The 21,158-nt window shown below is 43.0% G+C and overlaps 1 protein-coding gene across 6 annotated transcripts in view; it reads right to left on the reverse strand.

The window, feature by feature from the left end:
- Positions 1 to 20,377, reverse strand: part of CTDSPL (CTD small phosphatase like) — a 120,501-nt gene extending 100,124 nt beyond the window's left edge. For all 6 annotated transcript variants that reach the window (XM_042998635.1, XM_042998634.1, XM_042998633.1 and 3 more), the window contains exon 1: positions 20,282 to 20,377. In XM_042998635.1, coding sequence (XP_042854569.1) covers positions 20,282 to 20,360 — 79 coding nt within the window. In that variant the 5' untranslated portion in view covers positions 20,361 to 20,377. The remainder of the gene's footprint in view (positions 1 to 20,281) is intronic.
- Between the last annotated feature and the right edge of the window lie 781 nt (positions 20,378 to 21,158).

A 21,158-nucleotide genomic window follows, 5' to 3' on the forward strand; every position in this document is an offset into this window, starting at 1 on the left:
AAAGGGTTGTTACATAGGGGCACCTGGGTAGCTCAGTTAAGCAATGGACTCTTGATTTTGGCTGGAGTCATGATCTCATGGTTCATAGGATTGAGCCCTGTGTTGGGCTCTGAGCTGACAGTGTGGAGCCTGTGCGGGATTCTCTCTCTTTCTCTCTCTGCCTCTCCCCCACTCATACTCATATGTGCACACACTCTCTCTCTCTCAAAAATAAACAAACAGTAAATAAACAAATAAATGGTTTGTTGGATAAAATATACTCACATTCGTTTGATATACACTGCAAAACAGTCTTCCAGAAAGATGGTACTAATTTCAATTCCCATCAATAGTTGTCATTTCCCTAAACCCTTCTGAACTCTGGGTTTTGTTCATTTTTAAAAGTTTTACCTAATATCAAGAATGAAAAAGAGCACAGCATTACAGATTCTACAGACATTAAAAAGAGAACCGTTTGGGGGCACCTGGGTAGTTCAGCTGGTTAAGCATCTTGCTCTTAACTTCAGCTCAGGTCATGATCTCACAGCCCACACTGGGTTCTGCGCTGGGCAGGGAGCCTGCTTAAGGTTCTCTCTCTCCCTCTCCTTCTGCCCCTCCTCTGCTCTTTCTCTTGCTTTCTCTCTCTAAAAACGACAACAGCAACAACAACATCAACAAAAAGAGGGCAGTTTGAACAACTTTCACAACTTTTATTATTTTGAAAATGTAGATAAATGGACATATTCCTAGGAAAAAGAAACTTGCTCCAACTTATATGAGAATAAATAGGATATATGAAGAGCCCTGTACCTTTTAAGTAAATTAAATCTACATTAAAAAACCTTTCCACAAAGGAACTCCAGGCCTCAAAGGGCTTCACCAAGGTATTCTACTAAATATTTAAAGAAGAAATAAAACTAACCTTACACAAATTCTCCCAGAGAATAAAATTCTCCAATCTGCTTTTTTAAGGCCAGCATGACCTTGATACCAAAACCTCACAAGGACATTTAAAGAAAAGAAAACCACAGGTCAATCTCTCTCGGACATGATGATAAAGTTACAGGCACTATTAACACTACAGCGGTTTATCGCCAGTTATCTTCATAACTGAGAAGGATGCTAAATTTTAGTTATGGGTCAATGAAAATTAACAAGTAATATCTTCCGCTAACCAAGTTGATGGGACTCCCTGAACTCTACTCACGGACCACTTGGGAGTGGACTCCAGGTGGAAACCCTTGCACTGAAAAACCAGTGCTGGAGGCAGCCCGGACGACTAGGGCACAAGAGCGCCAGTCCAAATGCTGATGCATCAGTTCAAAGTCTTAGTGAGGGCCTCTGTGCGAGGGATGCCACAGGTCTTCAAACGCTTTTTCAGTTGATTTCTTTTAAGATGACTCCTTTTGATTTTGCATTTCACACATCTCTTTGTTCTCCTTCCAGTATGATTTTCCTTCGCTTAATATAAAGGACTTGACTAAACATCTCAGTTCCTTTATTCCTAAAATAAATTCCCACGATAACGGGGTAGAATTGGCAAATCAAGCAAATCCTCCCTTTGAGGATACCAAGACTATTTGACTACACGTTTGTAAATAGGACGGTTTAAACCAACATAGACTTTTGTGGCCAGCACTGCACACAAAGCCAACCTGACTCCAGACCAAGTACTCACGACACCCTTTGGAAGGTCACCTGAGAGAAACATAATAGGACTGGGGTATGACCTGGCTCCAATCTGCGTATCTGGCACAGCCTGAGTTAGCAATGAGATCACTTGAACCCCTTCTGGAAAGCTCAATGACCAAGTTTTTTGGGTATCTTCCTGAACACTCTCCTATTGGGAAAAGAACCAACTAAGTTCAGTAACTGCCTTTTTACCACTTCCTTTGAATTTGTCTCTATGTAAAGGAGGCAGTACTTTTCAAAATTTATGTTAATACTCAAAGTCCAGGATTAACATTATTAATTATGAAATATTTAAACAGAAGTGCAAGGAATAAAGATAACAGACAACTATATATTAGGCTACCCACTACCCAGCTCTAGCACATCTTAAAATCTTGCTTAAAATCTTGTCTCAAGAAAATAATTCATAAAAACAAACAAAAACAAAAAATGTTCAACATGCACCCGGAATTAATTATATAGCCATCCCTGATTCCACTCCCTTTTCTCCCTGTTGGGAAATAACCACTCCCGAGGCACCTGGGTGGCTGTCGTAAGCGTCAGACTTCAGCTCAGGTCATGATCTCACAGTTCGTGAGTTCCAGCCCCACATCAGACTCTCCGCTGTCAGCTCAGAGCCTGGAAACTGCTTCAGATGCTCTGTCCCCCTCTTTCTCTGCCCCTCCCCCCCTCAAAAATAAACATTAAAAAAAGGAAATAACCACTGTTATGAATTTGTCATTCATCATTCCTACGGACGTTTCTGTAGTTTTATTATATATGCATATATCCACACACTATACAAAAACTGTTTTTGCCTGTTTTCACATTTATTTATGGCATCACACTGTAGCTGTTATTAGGGGGTTTGCTTTTTCATTCAATGTTACATTTTAAAATTAGCCATGTTAATAGGTGTGGCTCTGGTTTATTCCCTTTAATTGCCTGATATGATTTCATTGTTTGAGCATGCTTCCATTTATTTACCTAAGATTTTGTTTCTATAAGATCTCTTCTAACTAGATCTCAGCCCAGCTCCTCAAAAGCATCCACCTAAAAAGAATCAAGCAGGCCTATAAGAATTTGCTTCCTGGAACACCTGGCTGGCTAAGTCAGTAAAGCATGCAACTCTTGATCTTGGCGTTGCGAGTTCAAGCCTCATGGTGGCCATAGAGCTTACTTTAAAAAGCAAAAAACAATTAGCTTCGTTTTGTTTCTTACAGTTTCTAGAAAATGAACACCAAGTTTAAGGGAGAACAAGTACTGTTCTGGTGATGCTGCTCAGCTGAATCATCAGCAGGTGAGGGCAGCAGTATATTATTTTACTAGAATAACTCTAAGGTGTAATTAAGCATTCTTCCCTAGCTGTGAAACAGCCAAATCTAATTCTTTGGCCAAATCAGAGGGCCTACAAGTCACTAAAACCTTTTGACAAACTCCTTTCTGTCTCAAACAGTTCACATGGTTTCTGTGGTTTGCTGCTAAGAACTCTGACCAATACCATGGGATTGAGGCATCTTTAAGAGCCTTCTTAGCACTCTTTCCTTCCAAAAGCACCTCAAAACTCCACTTTTATTTAATCACACACCTAGAAAGAGTGTAAATGATAAGAGTGAAACCTATCACTTTCAGAATTTTAGAGATGAAAGCTGTTGGACTCTGGGCCCTTACCTTCTCTCACTTCTAACTGTTCACAGTACACAAGTGAATATGAATCGGGTGAAGAGTTAACAGTAAGACTCAAGGACACAGAATTTGTTATATAAATAACAGAGCACAAATTGTAAGAAAATGTGGCCTGTCAACTTGGGTGAGCCCTAGAATTTATCCTGTTAAAAATGTCGCCTCTGGCAGAAGCAAAAAGAAGCATCTTTTGGAAAAATATGGTTGCTGTCTTTCAAGATGTAAATCTTTTGAGCTTACCATATTCTCCAAAGATTTCCTACATTTCCTTTTAACGGAGTCAGACGGACTACATTTAACTCCTGGCTCTACTATTTGGTAGGTCTATACCTACATCATACAGGCAAGTTACTTAACCTCTCTGAGACTCTGTTTCCACGGACATAAAATAGGGATTATGGGGGCACCTGGTGGGGGGCGTGGCTCAGTCAGTCAAGTGTCCGACTTTTGATTCAGACTCAGGTCATGATCTCATGGTTGTGAGATTGAGCTCCGTGCGCTGAGCTTGAAGACTGCTTGGGATTCTTTCTCTCCCTTTCTCTCTGCCCCTCCCCCGCTGCCTCACTCTCTACCTCTCTCAAAATAAATACATAAACATCTTTTTAAAATAAAATAAAATAGGCATTATTATACCTCCATCTAAAGGTTGTTCGAGGATGAAGTAAGATACGCATGCAAAGTACTTGGCATACAGTAGGCATAAAATAAATAGTAGCTTCCATGGCACTTTGCATAGCCTCTTTTTAGAACATTATGTTTGAGCACCTCAAATATATGGGCAGGTCTCACCCATCTGTGCATTCCAAGTACCAGGTATGGGTGAATACCACAGAAGGTGCTAAATAAATGCTTCTGAATAAATGAATTAGAAATAATATAAATAATAAGAAGAAGTGTTTATTACATATTTATGTACTTTGATATGCAATACATATATGGGTATATACATATATTATACTGTTTAATCCTCACAATAATCCTAGGAAGTGTTAACTACTATGGAATCAAGGCTCAGAGAGGTTAATTAAGTTGTCAAAGTTCACACAACTCATAAGTGATGGAGCTAGAATTCAAACGCAAGCCTATGCCTTTAAAAAAAATGTTTTTAATGTTTATTTATTTTTGAGACAGAGAGAGATAGAGCATGAACGGGGGAAGGTCACAGAGAGAGGGAGACACAGAATCCGAAACAGGCTCCAGACTCTGAGCTGTCAGCATAGAGCCCGACGCGGGGCTTGAACTCACGGACCGCGAGATCGTGACCTGAGCGGAAGTCAGACGCCCAACCGACTGAGCCACCCAGGCGCCCCAAGCCTATGCCTTTAAATATTACACTCTATTTACTGCATCCTGCTCAGGCAGTACAAGAAAAAAGTAACAAGTACAGTACAAGACAAAGTAACACGTGAGCTGGATCTTAGAGGACGACTAAGAATCCATCAGGCACATAAGGAAAAAGGCATCTCAGTAAGGTGAACCAGGACATACACAATGGAGCGAAAAAGAAAAGCATGTTAGTTCATGACGGTGTAGAAGAGAAGTCCCTGGACAGGAGACTGTAAAGGTGGCCTAGGGTCAGTCCATGAAGGGCTTACAGGTTATACAACATCATGTTCTTCTCTTGGGGCCAATGGGGAATCACTGAGAAATAGCTTTAAGCAGGCAGCAGCATGATCAGAGCTGTGCTTTAGAAATTCACCTCCAGCAGCCTCACAGAGGAAGAACTGGAATGAGAGCCCAGACAGGGGGTAGGAAGATAGAAAAGGAGATTAGCCATTTGCCCAGGCTTTCCCATCTCTGAGGCTCTGATCATCGCTATACTATTTTCTAAGTGACATCTTAACATTAGCGGCCAGCACAACTGTGATCTCTATCCAAACTGGGTCACACTTCCTGGATGAGGATTTCTTTCTCAGGAAAGTTTCACCTGTTTACTTACCTGGGGGCAACAGAAATGAAGCTACCCAGCTAATGAGCTGGCTTTGCCCTTTTGTTTCAAGCAGTGTCAGCACTTCCTTCCCCCTCCCTGCCGACACATGGGGACAGCCTGAAAGGTATCCCTCACACCCTCCAGAGCCCAGGCCCTCTCTGCAGAGCTGGGGTTTCAGCACATTTCTCTCTCCTGGTGCTTTTCTATTCCTTTGTTCTCTTAGACTCCATCAAGATAGTCACTATTTTTATACTATTGTATAACGATGGGAGGCTGTCTTTTAAACTCAAATGCTTGTTTATCTTCTCTCATACTTTTGTATTAGGTCTCTCCATAAGGATGCTCAAGATGAAAAGAAATTCTCAGCGCCGATTTTAAATCTGCAAAAAAGATATACCGTACAAAATCTGTTTGGGCAAGTTCCTAAAAAAAGAGTGGAGGAAGTCATAGGTTTTGTCTTTTAGAGCCCCCCACCTCCTCACTGCAAAATGCAGAGTAAATCTTTCCTGCCAGATTGTAAAATGTCTTGGTCTTCTCTTCCGCTTAAATCATGACCAAAAATTTACTTCTGAGGGAGGACTGGTACTATATTAAGCTTAACACCACTTCACATTAAGGAAGCGATCAAAATTTAAGGAGTACAGTATCCAGAAATAGACCCACATATATACAGTCAATTGGTTTTTACTAAAGGTTCAGCAATACAATCGAGAAAGAATGCTCTGTTCAATAAATGAGGCGGAAACAATTGCCACATCCATATGCAAACAAATAAACTTCAATTTCTGCTCTTCAGAAGACATCAACATCTCATACCCATTAGGGTAGCTGCTATCAAAAAGACAGAGAATAACAAGTATTGGCAAGGATGTGGAAAACTTGGAATCCTCTTTTTTTTTAATTAAAAAAATCTTTTTCAATGTTTATTTATTTTTGAGAGAGAGAGAGACAGAACATGAGCAAGGGAGGGGTAGAGGGAGAGGGAGGCACAGAATCTGAGAATCAGAGGCACAGAATCAGAGCAGGCTCCAGGCTCTGAGCTGTCAGCACAGAGCCCAATGCAGGGCTCAAACCCACGAACCATGAGATCATGACCCGAGTCAAAGTCGGACCTTAACCAGCTGAGCCACCCAGGCACCCCAATTTGGAATCCTTATATACCTGATGGGAATGTAAAATGGTGTAGCTGCTATGGAATACAGTATGGTTGGTCCTCAAAAAATTAAATATACAATTACTATATGAGGGGCCCTGGGTGGCTCAGCTGATTAAGCATCCAACTCTTGATCTGGGCTCAGGTCATGATCTCACGGTTCATAAGATCGAGCCCCGCATCGAGCTCTGCGCTGATGGTGCGGGGCCTGCTTGGGATTCTCTCTCCTTCTCTCTCTCTCTCTCTCTCTCTCTCTGTCTCTCCCCTGCTTATACCCTTTCCCTGTCTCTTTCAAAAATAAATAAATATTTAAAAAAAGAGAATCATCATGTGATGCCGCAGTTCCACTCCTGGGTATATACCCATTCGCAATGGCTAAAACACGAAAGCAACCTAGTGTCCACTGACAAATGAATAAATGAGCAAAACGTGGGTTATTTTATATACGGCATATACATAAGTGTATACAGTATGTATGATATGTATACACTATATATATAATATATATACAATACAGTCGACCCCTGGAAAACATAGGTTTGAACTGTATGGGCCCACTTATATGTGGATTTTTTACAGTATAGTAATGTATATGTACTTTCTCTTACGATTTTCTCAAAAATATTTTCTTTTTGGGGCGCCTGGGTGGCTCAGCGGGTTGAGCATCTGACTTCGGCTCGGGTCATGATCTCACAGTTCGTGAGTCTGAGCCCCATGTCGGGCTCTGTGCTGAGAGCTCAGAGCCTGGAGCCTGCTTCGGATTCTGTGTCTCCCTCTCTCTTTGCCTGCTCATGCTGTCTCTCTCTCTCAAGAATAAATAAACAATAAAAAAAAAATTTTTAACGAGAACTGCTAAGATTAAAAAAATTTTTCTTTTCTGTAGCCTACTTTTTTGTAAGAATAGAGTACATAATATATAACATACAAAATATGTGTTAACTAAAGGTTCATGTTATCAGTAAGCCTTGCTGCCAACAGCAGGCTATTAGCAGTTTCAGCTGTTGTGAAGGCAAAAGTTACACACGGGTTTCCAAAAGCGTCAGGGGATCAGTGCCCCTAAGCTCGGAGTTATTCAAGGGTCAACTGTATATACGATGGAATATTATTCAGCCTTAAAAAGGAAGGAAATTCTAACAGATGCTACGACATGGATCAACCTTGAGGACATTAAAGCAAGTGAAATAACCCAGTCATTAAAAGACAAATACCTCTGGATTCCACTTCTATGAGGTAGCTAGGATAGTCAAAATCAGAAACAGAAAGTAGAATGGTAACTGCAGGGGCAGGGAGAGGGGGAAAGGAGAGTTACTGCTCAAAGGGGACAGAGTTTCAGTTTTACACGATGAAAAGAGTTCTGGAAATGGATGGTGGTGATAGTTACATAACAGTGTGAACGTACTTAATGCCACTGAATTGTACACTTCAAAATGGTTAAGATGGTAAAATTTATGTTGTATTTCACTACAATTTAAAAAGTTGGAAGATAAAAGAAGTTGCTTAGAGAATGAAAGGACAAACCAAAGACTGAGAGGAAATACTTGCAAAACATATTCAACAAGAAAAGTGTATCCAGAATATACAAAGAACCTTCTCATTCAATAAGAGGAAATCAAACAGTCCGATTTTTAAAAAATGGGCAACAATTTGAACAGACAACTAACCACAGACTTCATCTAAATGGCAAGCAAGCACATAAAAGGAATCTCAGCACTGACAGTTGTTAGGGAAATACAAATTAAAACCATGACAATAGATAGATACCTGCTACGATGGCTAAAATAGAAAACTGATGGTACCAAGGACCGACTAAAATAGAAAACTGATGGTACGAAGGACCCACAGGGATGCAGAGCACTTGGAACTGTCACACACTGCTGATGGAAATGCAAGATAGTACCGCCACGTTGGAAAGTAGTTTGGCAGTTTTTTTTTTTTAAGCGAAACATACACTTTTAAATTGCGATGTTTCCATACAACTGAACGCTACCCAGCAATAAATGTGAGTGAACCACTAGCACATGCAGCCATCTGGATGAGTTTCAAAAGCATCAGGTTAAGTGAAAGAAGCCAAACTCAAAGAGCTACATATTGCAGGACTCCATTTAGTATATGACATTCCAGAAAAGGCAAAAAACAATAGAGAAGAGAACAGATTATTGTCGGAGGCTGAGTGTAGAGGGAGAACAGCTGCAACGGGGCACAGGGAGTATTTTGACACCAATGTTAATATCCTCCATCTTGACTGTGGGGCTGGTTATATAGCTGCCTGAGTTTGTCAACACAGAAATTGGGAACCTTGGCTTAGGCCAAAAAGAGTGATTCTTATTGTCTGCAAATTTATCTCGATACAAAATCAAACTCAAAAAATTCAAAAGGAGAAGTCAGGCCTTCGGCAATGATACAGGGTGTGCTATGGAGTAGAAACATTAATGCTCACCAATAACTGTTTAAATATCTGAGTTAAAAATTGGGGCGCCTGGGTGGCTTGGTCGGTTAAGCGTCCGACTTCAGCCAGGTCACGATCTCGCGGTCCGTTGAGTTTGAGCCCCGAGTCGGGCTCTGTGCTGACAGCTCGGAGCCTGGAGCCTGTTTCCGATTCTGTGTCTCCCTCTCTCTCTGCCCCTCCCCCGTTCATGCTCTGTCTCTCTCTGTCCCAAAAATAAATAAAAAACGTTGAAAAAAAAATTAAAAAAAAAATATCTGAGTTAAAAATAAATAAATAAATACATAAATTAATATCTGACAGAGTTATTAATAAGCTACTCAAGCTGCACACTGTTTGATGACTGCTAGGAAATGTATCTGTTCTAGCCAAAACCCAAATGAACGTGTTGAGCTGTTTCTTCAAAAAGGGGAAAGAAAATATGGCTCTGACTGAAGTCTATGGAATTAAGGTCGATGGTTTCTGACTTGAACATAAGTGAGCCAAATACTTAGAACAAATTTAATGACATTGTAAGCATGAAAGCTTAATCTTGATCAGACTGCAGAAGGAGGTTTTAGGTACAATGTAAAGTACAGTATAAATTCTTATTGGAATACTGACTTCTGGTACTGAAAGGCTATGTTTCATTCAAGCCATGTTGACAAGGTGGTACAGTTTGTTCTTCAAGAGACCCTAAAAACATTTAAAGCCTGGGTTAAATACTAACTATGAAAAGTACGAACACTATTGGGCATCAGGTGCTAAGCCACTTCTCTTCAGTTTTTAAAGCGCTTTTAAGTACCAAGATTTTAAAACATTCTGGCAAAGAGCCTTAATACAAATCATAATTACAAAGAAACCTTTCAGTTTTTAAATTGAAGCAGCTACTCAGAATCAAAATGAGCTATTACTTAGGTGATTACATAATCCTTAGCATCCATAAAGACCAGTGTTTATTATTCCCTGCTTTCAGAGAACTATGCCACCAGTGTTTTCAGTCCTGATCCCCAATACAAAAATGTCCACATCCTGACCCAGTGCTCCATTATGCAGAGCCATAAAAGCAAATATTTGCTTAATTTTATTTTAAATTTAGCACTGAATATGCATCCTCACTTTGTGAAGATAGGAGGATATATGTGAAAAGATTAAAGGAAAGAAAACTATTTAAAGAAAGTAGACTTTAAACAGAAAGATAAGTCATTAAAATACTAAACTCTCAATGTCTGATCAATCAAGATCTAGAAAATAAATTTGAAGGTATATATTATGCCTGTAATATTACCCAAGAGACTCCTTACATTCCCTGACCTTGGCATCATACGTTACTGACAAAGCAAGTGAAAAAAACATATATTAAAACTATATACGTACATTTGAATCTAGAATCATTGGTCGCCAGAGTATATCCTGACTTCTGCTGGTTCCTGGCTGAAAAGACCCAGTGAATCTACTTGCAACATGTATCCTACTTCCCCTACCCTCCATATCAGTAAAAGAGACCAAGGCCTTTTCCTCACTTCTGGGTATATATCCAAAGGAAACAAAACCACTATCTCAAAGAGACACCTGCCCTCCCTACCCCCATGTTCACTGCAGCATTATTCACTTAGAAACAATCTAAGTGTCCATCAATAGAGGAATGGATAAAGACCAGGTGTATGCCTATACAATGGAATGTTACGCGGCCATAAGAAAGAAGGAAATCCTGCCCTTTGTAACAACAGGGATGGATCTTGAGGGCATTATACCGAGTGAAATAAGTCAGACAGACAAAAATAATAAATACTGTGTGATCTCACTTATACGTGGAATCTAAAAAAAACCAAATTCACAGAAAAAGCGATCAGATTTGTGGTTGCCAGAGGCAGGGAGTGGGGGAGGGGGACTGGGTGAAGTGACCATAAAGTACAAACTTGTAAACTTCCAGCTGTAAGATAAACAAGCATCAGAGATGTAACATACAACATGATGACTACAGTCAACACTGCTGTAGGGTATATTTCAAAGTTGCTCGAGAGTAAATCCCAAAAGTTCCTATCATAAGAACAAAAAAGGTGGTTTTTCTGTTTTGTAACTATACAAGGTGAAGGATGTACCCTAAACTTACTGTAGTAATCATTTCACAACATGTATGCACGTCAAATCATCACGCTGTACAACTTAAGTTTAAATAGTGTTGTATGTCAATCATATCTTAATAAAACTGGAAGACAGATAAGTAGGTAAGTAAACACATACGAACATACACCTATGTCGGAATTAAGCTCGAAGCTCTGTGGTCCCTCCTGAAAACCTAGTCCGTTCCAAATGGGGTTCCTCTCCAACCTGGACGTGCCAGTCAAGTACGGTCTGGGACAAGTTCCTGAAGCTCTAAAACCTCCTTCCAGAGCAGTCAGGCTGGAAGCAGACTTTTCCAGTCACTGGCCAGCAAGCCATGTGTGGTGGTCATGAGTGCTAAATCCAGAGATGAGCTCCTTTGTGTTTATCCTATGAAGACATTTCTATTGACTTAAATTGATGCTTTCTTGCTTGAGAAATAAAATGAAAGACAGAAGTTTAAACATGCTTGCCAACCAAATGGAATATTAGATCAAAAATATATTTAAATCAGGATACTATGAACTCTGATAAAAAATTCTGGTGTTAAGACCAAAGCTTATGGAAACCTTTTTTTAAGGTTGTTTAAACAACAATTGTCACTGAAGCCCTACTGGTCTAGCCTTGATTTCCCACTGAATTAATTATCATTCTCTTTTTAGGGGGCAATCAAGATTCTCAAAGCACTAAGTCACTTTGACTTTTACATTGATCATAAGCACAATGTTGAAATAAGCCTTGAAAATGACAACTTTCCAACTCCAGTCTTCCTTAAAACACTTAATTTGGAGCGGTCTAAAAGTCAATCAGGGGACTTCTGCTTTCAGGAACATGGAGTAGACATACTTCTGGTTCTTTCCATTAAGTATAACTAAAAACCCTGGGCACTGTTTATAAAGTAAACATAAGAAGATTCTGAAAGGTGGAAGAAGACAGACCGGCTAGGGGCTCTGAAACTTAAAATGACATTGCAGTGATCTCTGGGGTTTCTTTTTCTAACAGCCCAGACTTAGCTGAAGAAGGTGGTAAGGCGAACACCAACAGTTGCAGACGGGAGTTCCCTCCAAAGACTACTCTTTACAACTAAGGGACCAGGAAAGGGATAGTCTGGCAACACACAAAACTTTCAGACAACAACTGCTCTACAGCAGCCAATCACCACACACACACACACACACACACACACACACCCCTCCTCACCCGTGCCAGCAAAACTGGCTGAGTACCTAGAATTCCACCCTCATCAGGGTGTTAGGAGGCCAGGGTAGTGTCCGAGAAGGCCAAGTAGGGAGCAGGAACTTCCAAACCTGACAACTGGTAAAGAGTTCCCCTGTCTCCCAGAGGTGTCAGTGGAGACCATGTGGCCAGCCTGGACTTCCATCCCTACCTAGAAGTAAGGAAGCCCTCCTCCCACTGGAGTGGTGCCAGAGGAGGCACAGGAGGAGGCAGGGGTTTCCCAGCACCCAGTGGCATGAGACCACTCCCAATGCAGTTCAGTAGAGACCATGTGGGAGCTGAAAACTCCCTCCCTGCACAGCAGCGTGTCAAAAGAGGCCAAGTAGAGATCCTGGACTTCTACATCTATCTGGCATAATGAGACAGTGCCCTCCCCTCCGTTCTCTGCTGGAGCAGTTTCAGAGAAAACCAAATAAAGCAGAAGGTTTAAATAAGATCCAGAGACTCATAACATAGTATGAAAATGTCAAGATTTCAATTGTAATTCACTTACATCAAGAACTAGAAATTCTCAAATTGAATGAAAAACGACAATCAATAGATGCCAACACCAAGATGACAGAGATGTCATACTTCTCTGACAAAGATTTTAAAGCAGCTATGAGGGGTACCTGGGTGGCCCAGTTGCTTAAGCATCTGACTTGATTTGGGCTGGAAATCAAGAGCCTGCTTGGGATTCTCTCTCCCTCTTTCTCTCTCTCTGTTCCTCCCCTGCTTGAGTTCTCTCTCTCTCTCCCCCTCTCTCTCTCTCAAAATAAATTAAAAAAAAAGAAAAAAATAAAGCAGCTATGATAAAAACAATTAGGAGCACTTTAAAACAAATGAGGAAAATAAAAAGCTTCAGCAAAGAAATAGAAAGTCTCAGGAGAGAAATACAAGATAGAAAGAAAAACTAAATGGAAGATTTAGAACCAAAAAATACAAAAATTGAAATAAAAAGCTCAGTGGATGGGAGATACACAGCAGCATGGAGGGAACTAGGAACAAATAAAAAAGCTTGAAGACAGGACAACAGAAATTATCCAATCTGAACCAACAGAGAGAAACGAAAAAAGAATAGTTAGCATTGATAAGCCCATGGACTATAACAAAGGATTTTAATATTTGTGTCATTAGAGTCCCAGAAGGAGAAGAGACATGGCAGTGTTGAAAAAGCATTTCAGGAAATAATAGCTGAAAACGTCCCAAATTTGGCAAGAGACACACTCTACAAATTCGAGAAGCTGAGCAAATTCCAAACAGGGTAAACCCAAAGAAATCCACACCAAGACATATCATAACTAAACTTCTGAAAACTAAAGATGATACAGCCGCTTTGGAAGGCAGTTTGGCAGTTTCTTACGTAACTAAAAATATTCCTACCACACTAGACGGCAATGGTGCTCCTTGCTATTTACCCAAATGAGTTGAAAACTTGTGTCTACAGGAAAACCTGTACCCAGATGTTTATAGCAGCTTTATTCACAACTGCTGAAACGTGGAAGCAACTGAGAGGTTCTTTAGTAGGTGAATGGACACACTACAGTGCATGCATACAATGGAATACTATTCAGTACTAGAAAAAAAATGAGCCAGGAAGAAACAGAGGAAGTTTAAATGCACATTACTGAGTGAAAGAAGCCAATCTGAAAAGGCTACATACTGTATGATTTCCAACTATGTAATATTCTGGAAAAGGCAAAACTAGGGAGACAGTAAAAAGATCAGTGGTTGCCAGGGGCTGCAGGAAGGGAGGAATGAATAAATAGAACAGGGAGGATTTTAAGGGCAGGGAAACGATTCTGTATGACATTACAATGGTAGATACATGTCCCTACACATTTGTCAAAACCCACAGAATGTAAGACACCAAGAGTGTGCCATAATGTGAACTGTGGGCTTCAGGTGATAATAATGTGTCAATGCAGGGGAGGTTGTGCATGTGTGGGGTCAGTGTCACATGGGAACTCTAATTTCTGTTCAATTTTGCCATGAACCTGAAACTGCTCTAAAAAAATAAAGTCTATTTTTAAAAAATACACGGAACTGAGTGAAAATGAAAATGTAGCATCAGAATTTGTGGGACATTGCAAAAGTAGTGTTAAGAGAAAAATTTGTAGCACTAAATGCATACATTAGAAAAGAAGAAAAGTCTCAAATCAATCTAAGCTCCCTTTCGAGAACCAAGAAAAAAGAGCAAAATAAACTCACATCGAGCAAAAGGAAGGAAATAATAAAAGAACAGAAATCATTGAAGTTGAAGACATAAAAGCATAGAGAAATTAATGAATCAAAGACCCGATTCTTTGTAAAGATCAAGAGAACGGAGAAATCTATAGCAAGAATGACAAAAATTACCAATATCAGGAATGAAAGAGTATATCACTTCAAACCCTACAGGAACCAAACAGATAATATGAGAATAATATTATGAACAACTCTACACATAAGTTTGACAACTTATATGAAATAGTCAAATCTTGAAAAAAAAAGCACCTATAACTTAGCCAACGTGAAAGAGATTATTTGAATAGCTCTATAACTGTTAAGGAAATTAAATTTGTAATTAAAAACTCTCCCCCAAAGAAATCTCCAGACCCAGATGATTTCACTGGAGACTTAACACCTATTCTGCATAATCTCTTCCAGAAAAAAGAAGAGAGGACACTTCCCAATTTATTTTGTGAAGTTGACACCAAAACAGATAAAGACGATGCAAAAAAAAGGAACTACAGACAAATATCACTCATGAATACAGATGTAAAAACTCTTAACAATATCCATCAAGGTAATCTACCACATTAACAGACTAAAGACAAAACTCACAGGACGGTATCAGTTGATGCAAAAAAATTACACAACAAAATAACATCCTTTAAAAAATTTTTTTAAAAAGTTTATTTATTTTGAAAGAGTGCATGGGAGGGCTCTGCACTGTCACTGAGGAGCCCGATGTAGGGCTCAAATCCACGAATGAACCAGGAGATCACGACCTGATCCAAACGAAATCGAGTGTCAGACATTTAACAGACTGAGCTACCCAGGTACTACCCAAAAATAATAACATCCATTCTTGCTAAAAGCTTTCAGAAAAATAGGAATACAGGGAAACTTCCTCAACCTGATAAAGACATCAAAAAAAAAAAAAAAAAAACAACCCTACAGCTGACATTATATTTAATGGTAAAGGACCGAATGGTTTCCCACTGGGAAGGTTGTCCAATCTCCCCACATATTATTCAACACTCTAGTGAGTGCGATAAAGCAAGAAAAAGAAAAGCATACAAATCAGAAATGAAGAAATATAAATGTTCTTATTTGATATGTTTGTGTAAAAAACTGCAAGAAATCTACAAAGCCTCTTACAACTAATAAGTGAGCTCAGCAAGGTCACAGGATATGAGACAAACATACAAAAATCGATTCTATTTCTATATAGCAATGCACACTTGGACCAAAATTAAAAGTACAATATGATCACTTAAAACAAGCTAGAGAAACATTTAAGTGTTAGTCTAACAAAACATCAACAGGACTTGTATGCTGAAAACTATACAACTCTGATGAAAGAATCAAAGAATGTCTAAATAAGCACAGAAACATAACGTGTTCATGGATTAGAAGGCTCAACATAGTAAAGATGTCAGTTCTCCCCAAATTTATATACAAGTTAAATTCAATTCCTATCAAAATCTCAGCAAGATCTTTTGTAGATACAGACCAGGTTATTGTAAAATGCATATAGAAAAACAACAGAACTAGAACAGCTAAAATAATTTTTGAAAAAGAACAAAAAATTGGAGAAATCAGTCCATCCTATTTCAAGACTTACTACATAGCTATGGTGGATCAGTGAACAAGAGACCCTACACAGGGGGGACTGGGTGGCTCAGTCAGTTGAGTGTCTGACTTTGGCTCCGGTCATGATCTCACAGTTGGTGGGTTTGAGCCCCAGGTCCGGCTCTGTGCTAACAGCTCAGAGTCTGGAGCCTGCTTCAGATTCTGTCTCCCTCTCTCTCTGCCCCTCCCCTGCTTGCGTTCTGTGTCTCTATCTCAAAAATAAATAAAAATTTTAAAAAATTTTTAAAAAAGAGATCTACACTAATATGCTGAACTGATTTTTGACAGAGATACAAAGGACATTCAAAAGAGGAAGGATAGCCTTTCCAACAATTTATGTCTAATTGCTTCAACAGCAAAAAACTGAACCTAAATTTCTCATCTTATAAAACAGTGAACTCAGAATGGATTTTTTGCTACTGCAAGCAATGTACCCATCGGTGAAAATTCCTGTACGTGTTTCTTTGATCACATACGAGGGCACTTCTCCAGGAGAAACACCCAGAAGTAGAACCACAAGTTTGAAGATAGGGCCAACATCGCTGATTGGCTGAACCAACACTTTGTTCCCACCTATTTCTTTTTTTTAAATGTTATGTTTATTTATTTTTGAGAGAGAGAGAGAGAGTGAGTAGGGAAGGGGCAGAGAGAGACACGCATACAGAATCCGAAGCAGGCTCCAGGCTCTGAACCGTCAGCACAGAGCCCGATGCGGGGATCGAACTCACAAACTGTGAGATCATGACCTGAGCCAAAGTTGGCTGCCCAACTGACTGAGCCACCCAGGCACCCCGTGTTCCCACCTATTTCTAATCATCTCCTGCCTCCCATAACAAAGGCTGGAAAAGCTGGAAACTCATTCTGCTTGCAGCTAGGGGTGGCCATGTGACCCAGTTCTTGCTAAATAAACATCGGCAAAGTTTGCTGACCAGTCCTCAAACGTTTTTGCTTTCCAGGTAAAAGGGACAGACATGACTGTCGCTGTTTTCTGCCCTGAAGGTGGCTGTGGTGTTTGGAGGGGTGGCAGCTACGTTACAACAAGAACAGAAGCCAAGAGAATCATGGTGATGCCAGACTGTTAGCTGTGTGGGAATAAAATCCTATTGGTTTACGCCATAGGCTAAGCCCAGTTGTCTGTTACTTGCAGCCAGAAAGGTTCCTAAACAATTCAGTGCTAAATTATCCTCTAAAAAGTCTGTATTGATTGTATTCTCCAACAAAAGTCTGTAAGAGTATCCATTTCCCAAAACTTTTATTTACTCTGAATGTTGTCATTTAAGTGCTTAACCGAGCTGATGCATGCAACTATGTCACATGAAGTAGAGCATCACTTCATACATTTATGGGACAGATTGGCTCTTCTATGCTAGGACTTCCTTGTTCATGAGCTTGTCCACTTTTCCACCGTACTAACCTTTCTTATTGATTTGTAAGAGTAAATGTCTAGACAGCAAAGCAGGCTGAGTTGAACTAACAGGGAAATCTGTCTCTGCATCTTTATACTGTCAACCAAATCAAACACAGCTAAGAAATAAATCTTCCCTGACAGGCCAGGCTGTTGGTGGCAATCGTGACAGTCGTCTCCAAGGAGTGCACCACCACGTGGCAATGTGTCAAGGAGTAATTCAACTCGTGCAAAACACCAGAGCCAACGTTGAGTATTTATGTATTATTATTCTTCGTTTTACAAATCCATACCTAAAGAAAGGTTTAACATACATCATCTCATTTAACCCTCCTATCAAACACAAAAGCAGTCATTACTATTCCTGTTTTACAGAATAAATGATAAAGTAAACTTTTTTAAAACCCACAGTGTGTCTCTTTCCTCCCACAAAATCTTACAACATTCCAGGCCCCACCAATAAAAACAAAGTGGTTAAGTGTTTACCTAAAATTAAAATTATGTAAAATATATTGTGCCCATCTAAACAGATCAACATGCTTAAGCTAGAAACATCGCCGAACCTATTTAGTGATGTACGAGTATGAAGAAGCTGTTCCAAATTTTGGCTCTGAAGTTTATTGCCATGTCGTAACTGACCAATTTTTTTCCATTTCTTAAAAGTGAAAAACTGAATCAAGTATTATTTAATGTTTCGGCAAGAAGAATCTACTGGCTAGCCACCCCACCCCCGAGCAGCCAGTATTGGCCTAATCAGATAACAATCAGCCAGCCAGACACTAGAAAACAAACAAAATAAGCTGTTAAAGATAATAAAAGATCGCCATGAAAAGTAACGTAAACAGGTTGAATAGAATAAGCACCGTCCTTGACGATTTGTGCGTGGCTTGGATTTTGGATAGATGGACTCTAAAAAGCCTAGCAGCTAGAGGAAGAGAGAGTGCTGGGGAGGACCCCACTCCTAGACTCAGGTTGGGGGCGGCAGGAGGGCTAAGGTCCTGACAAATATTTCCCTGCTTTATGCCACACCTCTCTTCACAACAGCTGTGGATTCTCGCTCTGGCAAAGCATCATGCAAAGCACTCGATCCAGAGTGGGTGAGAAGCAGAGGCACCAAACCACCTTCGTGCCTCCCACTAAACCTTCGATGAGAGGACACACCCGGCCCAGAGCCCACAGGCCAGGGCTCCAACTGACAGTCCTGATGGCAGAAGGGTCAGAACAAGTGTTGCCCACTTGGGCCCAAAGAGACATACAGATGGACCTGAGGCACCCTCTTCGCTTAGTTTTGTAGCTACTTTGTTAGGCACAGAAAAATGCCTGGGGGAGTTTGATTTCTAATTCCGCGTGAAAGAAAACACGTCTGCAGACACATAATGTTCCTGGTTTACGAAAGTGCAAATGGGTTGACAAATCCCCAATCTGGGGGTCCCTCTGGCGGTTTCTTGCCTTTTCTGATGGGCCTGCCCAGTGGTCCCTGCTTGGAAAGAGACAGGGGCTTGTCTCCTCCCACCTTCACCCCACTTCCTCAGATGGGCTGCACCCCTTACCCCGCTGGCACAGCAAGGGTCGTAACACATGGAAAGAAATCTGATTCTTTCCCAGAGTTGGCAGTAGCCAGGCTAGGCTGGGTGGGGGGAGGGTGTCCTTGTGGGCTGCTCCTGACATCAGTCTAGGTGTTTGGGGGGCGCACAGCAGGAAGAGAGGGAGGCAGGCTTTAGTCACCAAAACAGACCAAGCCAGATTCCTTGGCCCTTCAAAGACCTCAGGACAACTCACTAGAGGGACAATAAGCAGGGCACATAAGAAAGGGGGACATCAAGTCTCAGAGGGGGGCAGAGGCACAAAGAAAAAGAACGAGGAGGAGACAAAAGTGGGTGATGGGGTCAAATGTGCTAAAACCAAACCAGGCATTGCAGCACAGAGAGAAGGGACACACCCGGCACCCTAAGGGCTCCCTGAGTCTGTGTTAGAGGTCGGCCCTAAAAGGGCCCAGGGAGCATCAGACCAAGCAGACACTCCCAACAGGCTGTTGTCACTGAGACCAGAAGTCGAAAAAGGGGGAATGGCTTAGGCAATGCCTCCCCCCACCCCTTGCCTCCCCAGCACTTGCACAACCAACTAAAACACCCAGGCACACGGCCTCACTGGTGCACACATATGGCACAGACAGGCCACAGCCTTCGCGTGAGTGCACAAACACACACAACCTTCCAGTCCATGGACACAGCGTATTCAACCTGCCAGCTGGTGGTGTAGGCACACCATGCACACACACAAACTCCCGTCAGTAGGGAACACACACACAACCTCTCTGCAGGCTCACGCTCATGCACACACACACATACTTACTCCACAACCTCTTGGCTACATACAAACCTGCACATAAGGTACATACAGAACCTCATGGCCTGGCAGGAGAACACGCACTCACAACCTCTGCGAGAGGTGCACACACACACACACCCCTACAATCTCAGTTGGCGTGTCCGCACACACACGTTTAAGTGCACACACACGCACTCACAACCTGTCAGGTGCACAGCATCCTCCGCACCTCTCTGGTAGACGCACACACCCCGAACCACCTCTCTGTCTCATGCACACACAAAACCCAAAGGGCACAAGCACTCACAACCTGCCAGCAACACACACACACACGCACACACACGCTCACAACTTCTCCGTTGGTGGAGCGCAAACCTAAACTCGCAGCGCGTCAGGGTCACCGCCACCCGCTCACAGCCTCGCCTGCGGGCTCACCCCCACACCCACGCACCCTCCTGCGCGGGCGCACCCCTCCCCCAGGCCCGTGCGGGCGCGCGGCAGCCAACTCTTGCGGCGCGGGGAGTGCGCCCGCCCACCCGCGCCCCTGCTCACCTTTCTCGCCCGCGCCCCGCGCGCGGCCCTCGTCCTCCTTGGGGTTGGTCACCTGGGTGATGATGGCCGGGCCGTCCATGGGTGCGCGGCGCGGCGTCCGCCCGCCGGCCCGGCCCCCCGCAAGCCAGGCGCGCGGGGGCGCGGCGCGGGGGGCGCGCGGGGCCGCGGGCCGGGGGGGCGCTCGCCGCCGCCGCCTGGGCGCGCCCGCCGCCCGGCCCCGCGCTCAGGGAGAGGCGGCCCGGGCCCGCGCCCCAGCTCCCGCCGCCGCCGCCGCCGCCGCCGCCGCCGCCGCCGCCGCCGCCGCTGGGCTCGAGCGGCCGCCGCCTCGTCACCATGAACCCCGGAGCCGCGCCCGGGAGAGCCGCGCACGGGGAGGCGGAGCGGGAGGCCCGGCGCCGCGGGAAGCGGGAGCGGCCGAGGGGGAAGGAGCGAGCGCCGAGCGAGGGCGGGAGGGCGGGCGGGAAGGAGGGAGGGAGCGAGGGAAAGAAGGAGGGCGGGCGGGTGGGTGTGTCCCGGCCCGGGGACCGGCCTCCGCCGCCGCCCCCGGCGCTGCCCGCCGGGCCCGAGGGGAGAGGGGTGCGGGGTGAGACGGAGGGGTGAGTGGAGGGCGGGAGGGGCGTGCGCGCCGGGGTGTGTGTGTGTGTGTGTGTGTGTGTGTGTGTGTGTATATGTGTGTGCGCGCGCGCGCGTGTGCGTGAGGGGGTCTCGGGCGGAGGACTGGGGCGCAGGGCTCGCGGTGCGGGAGATTCGGCGGGGTTCTGGCGGTGGATGCGAGGGGCCCGGGGCTGGGGGAAGAGGTGCGGGGAGCCTGGCAGGCGCTGGGAGCTAAGCGGGGGCCTGCGGGCGTGCGGGTGGGGTTCAGAGGGGGTGTGCACTG

Source organism: Panthera tigris, chromosome C2, assembly GCF_018350195.1.
Source record: "Panthera tigris isolate Pti1 chromosome C2, P.tigris_Pti1_mat1.1, whole genome shotgun sequence".
Taxonomy (NCBI): domain Eukaryota; kingdom Metazoa; phylum Chordata; class Mammalia; order Carnivora; family Felidae; genus Panthera; species Panthera tigris.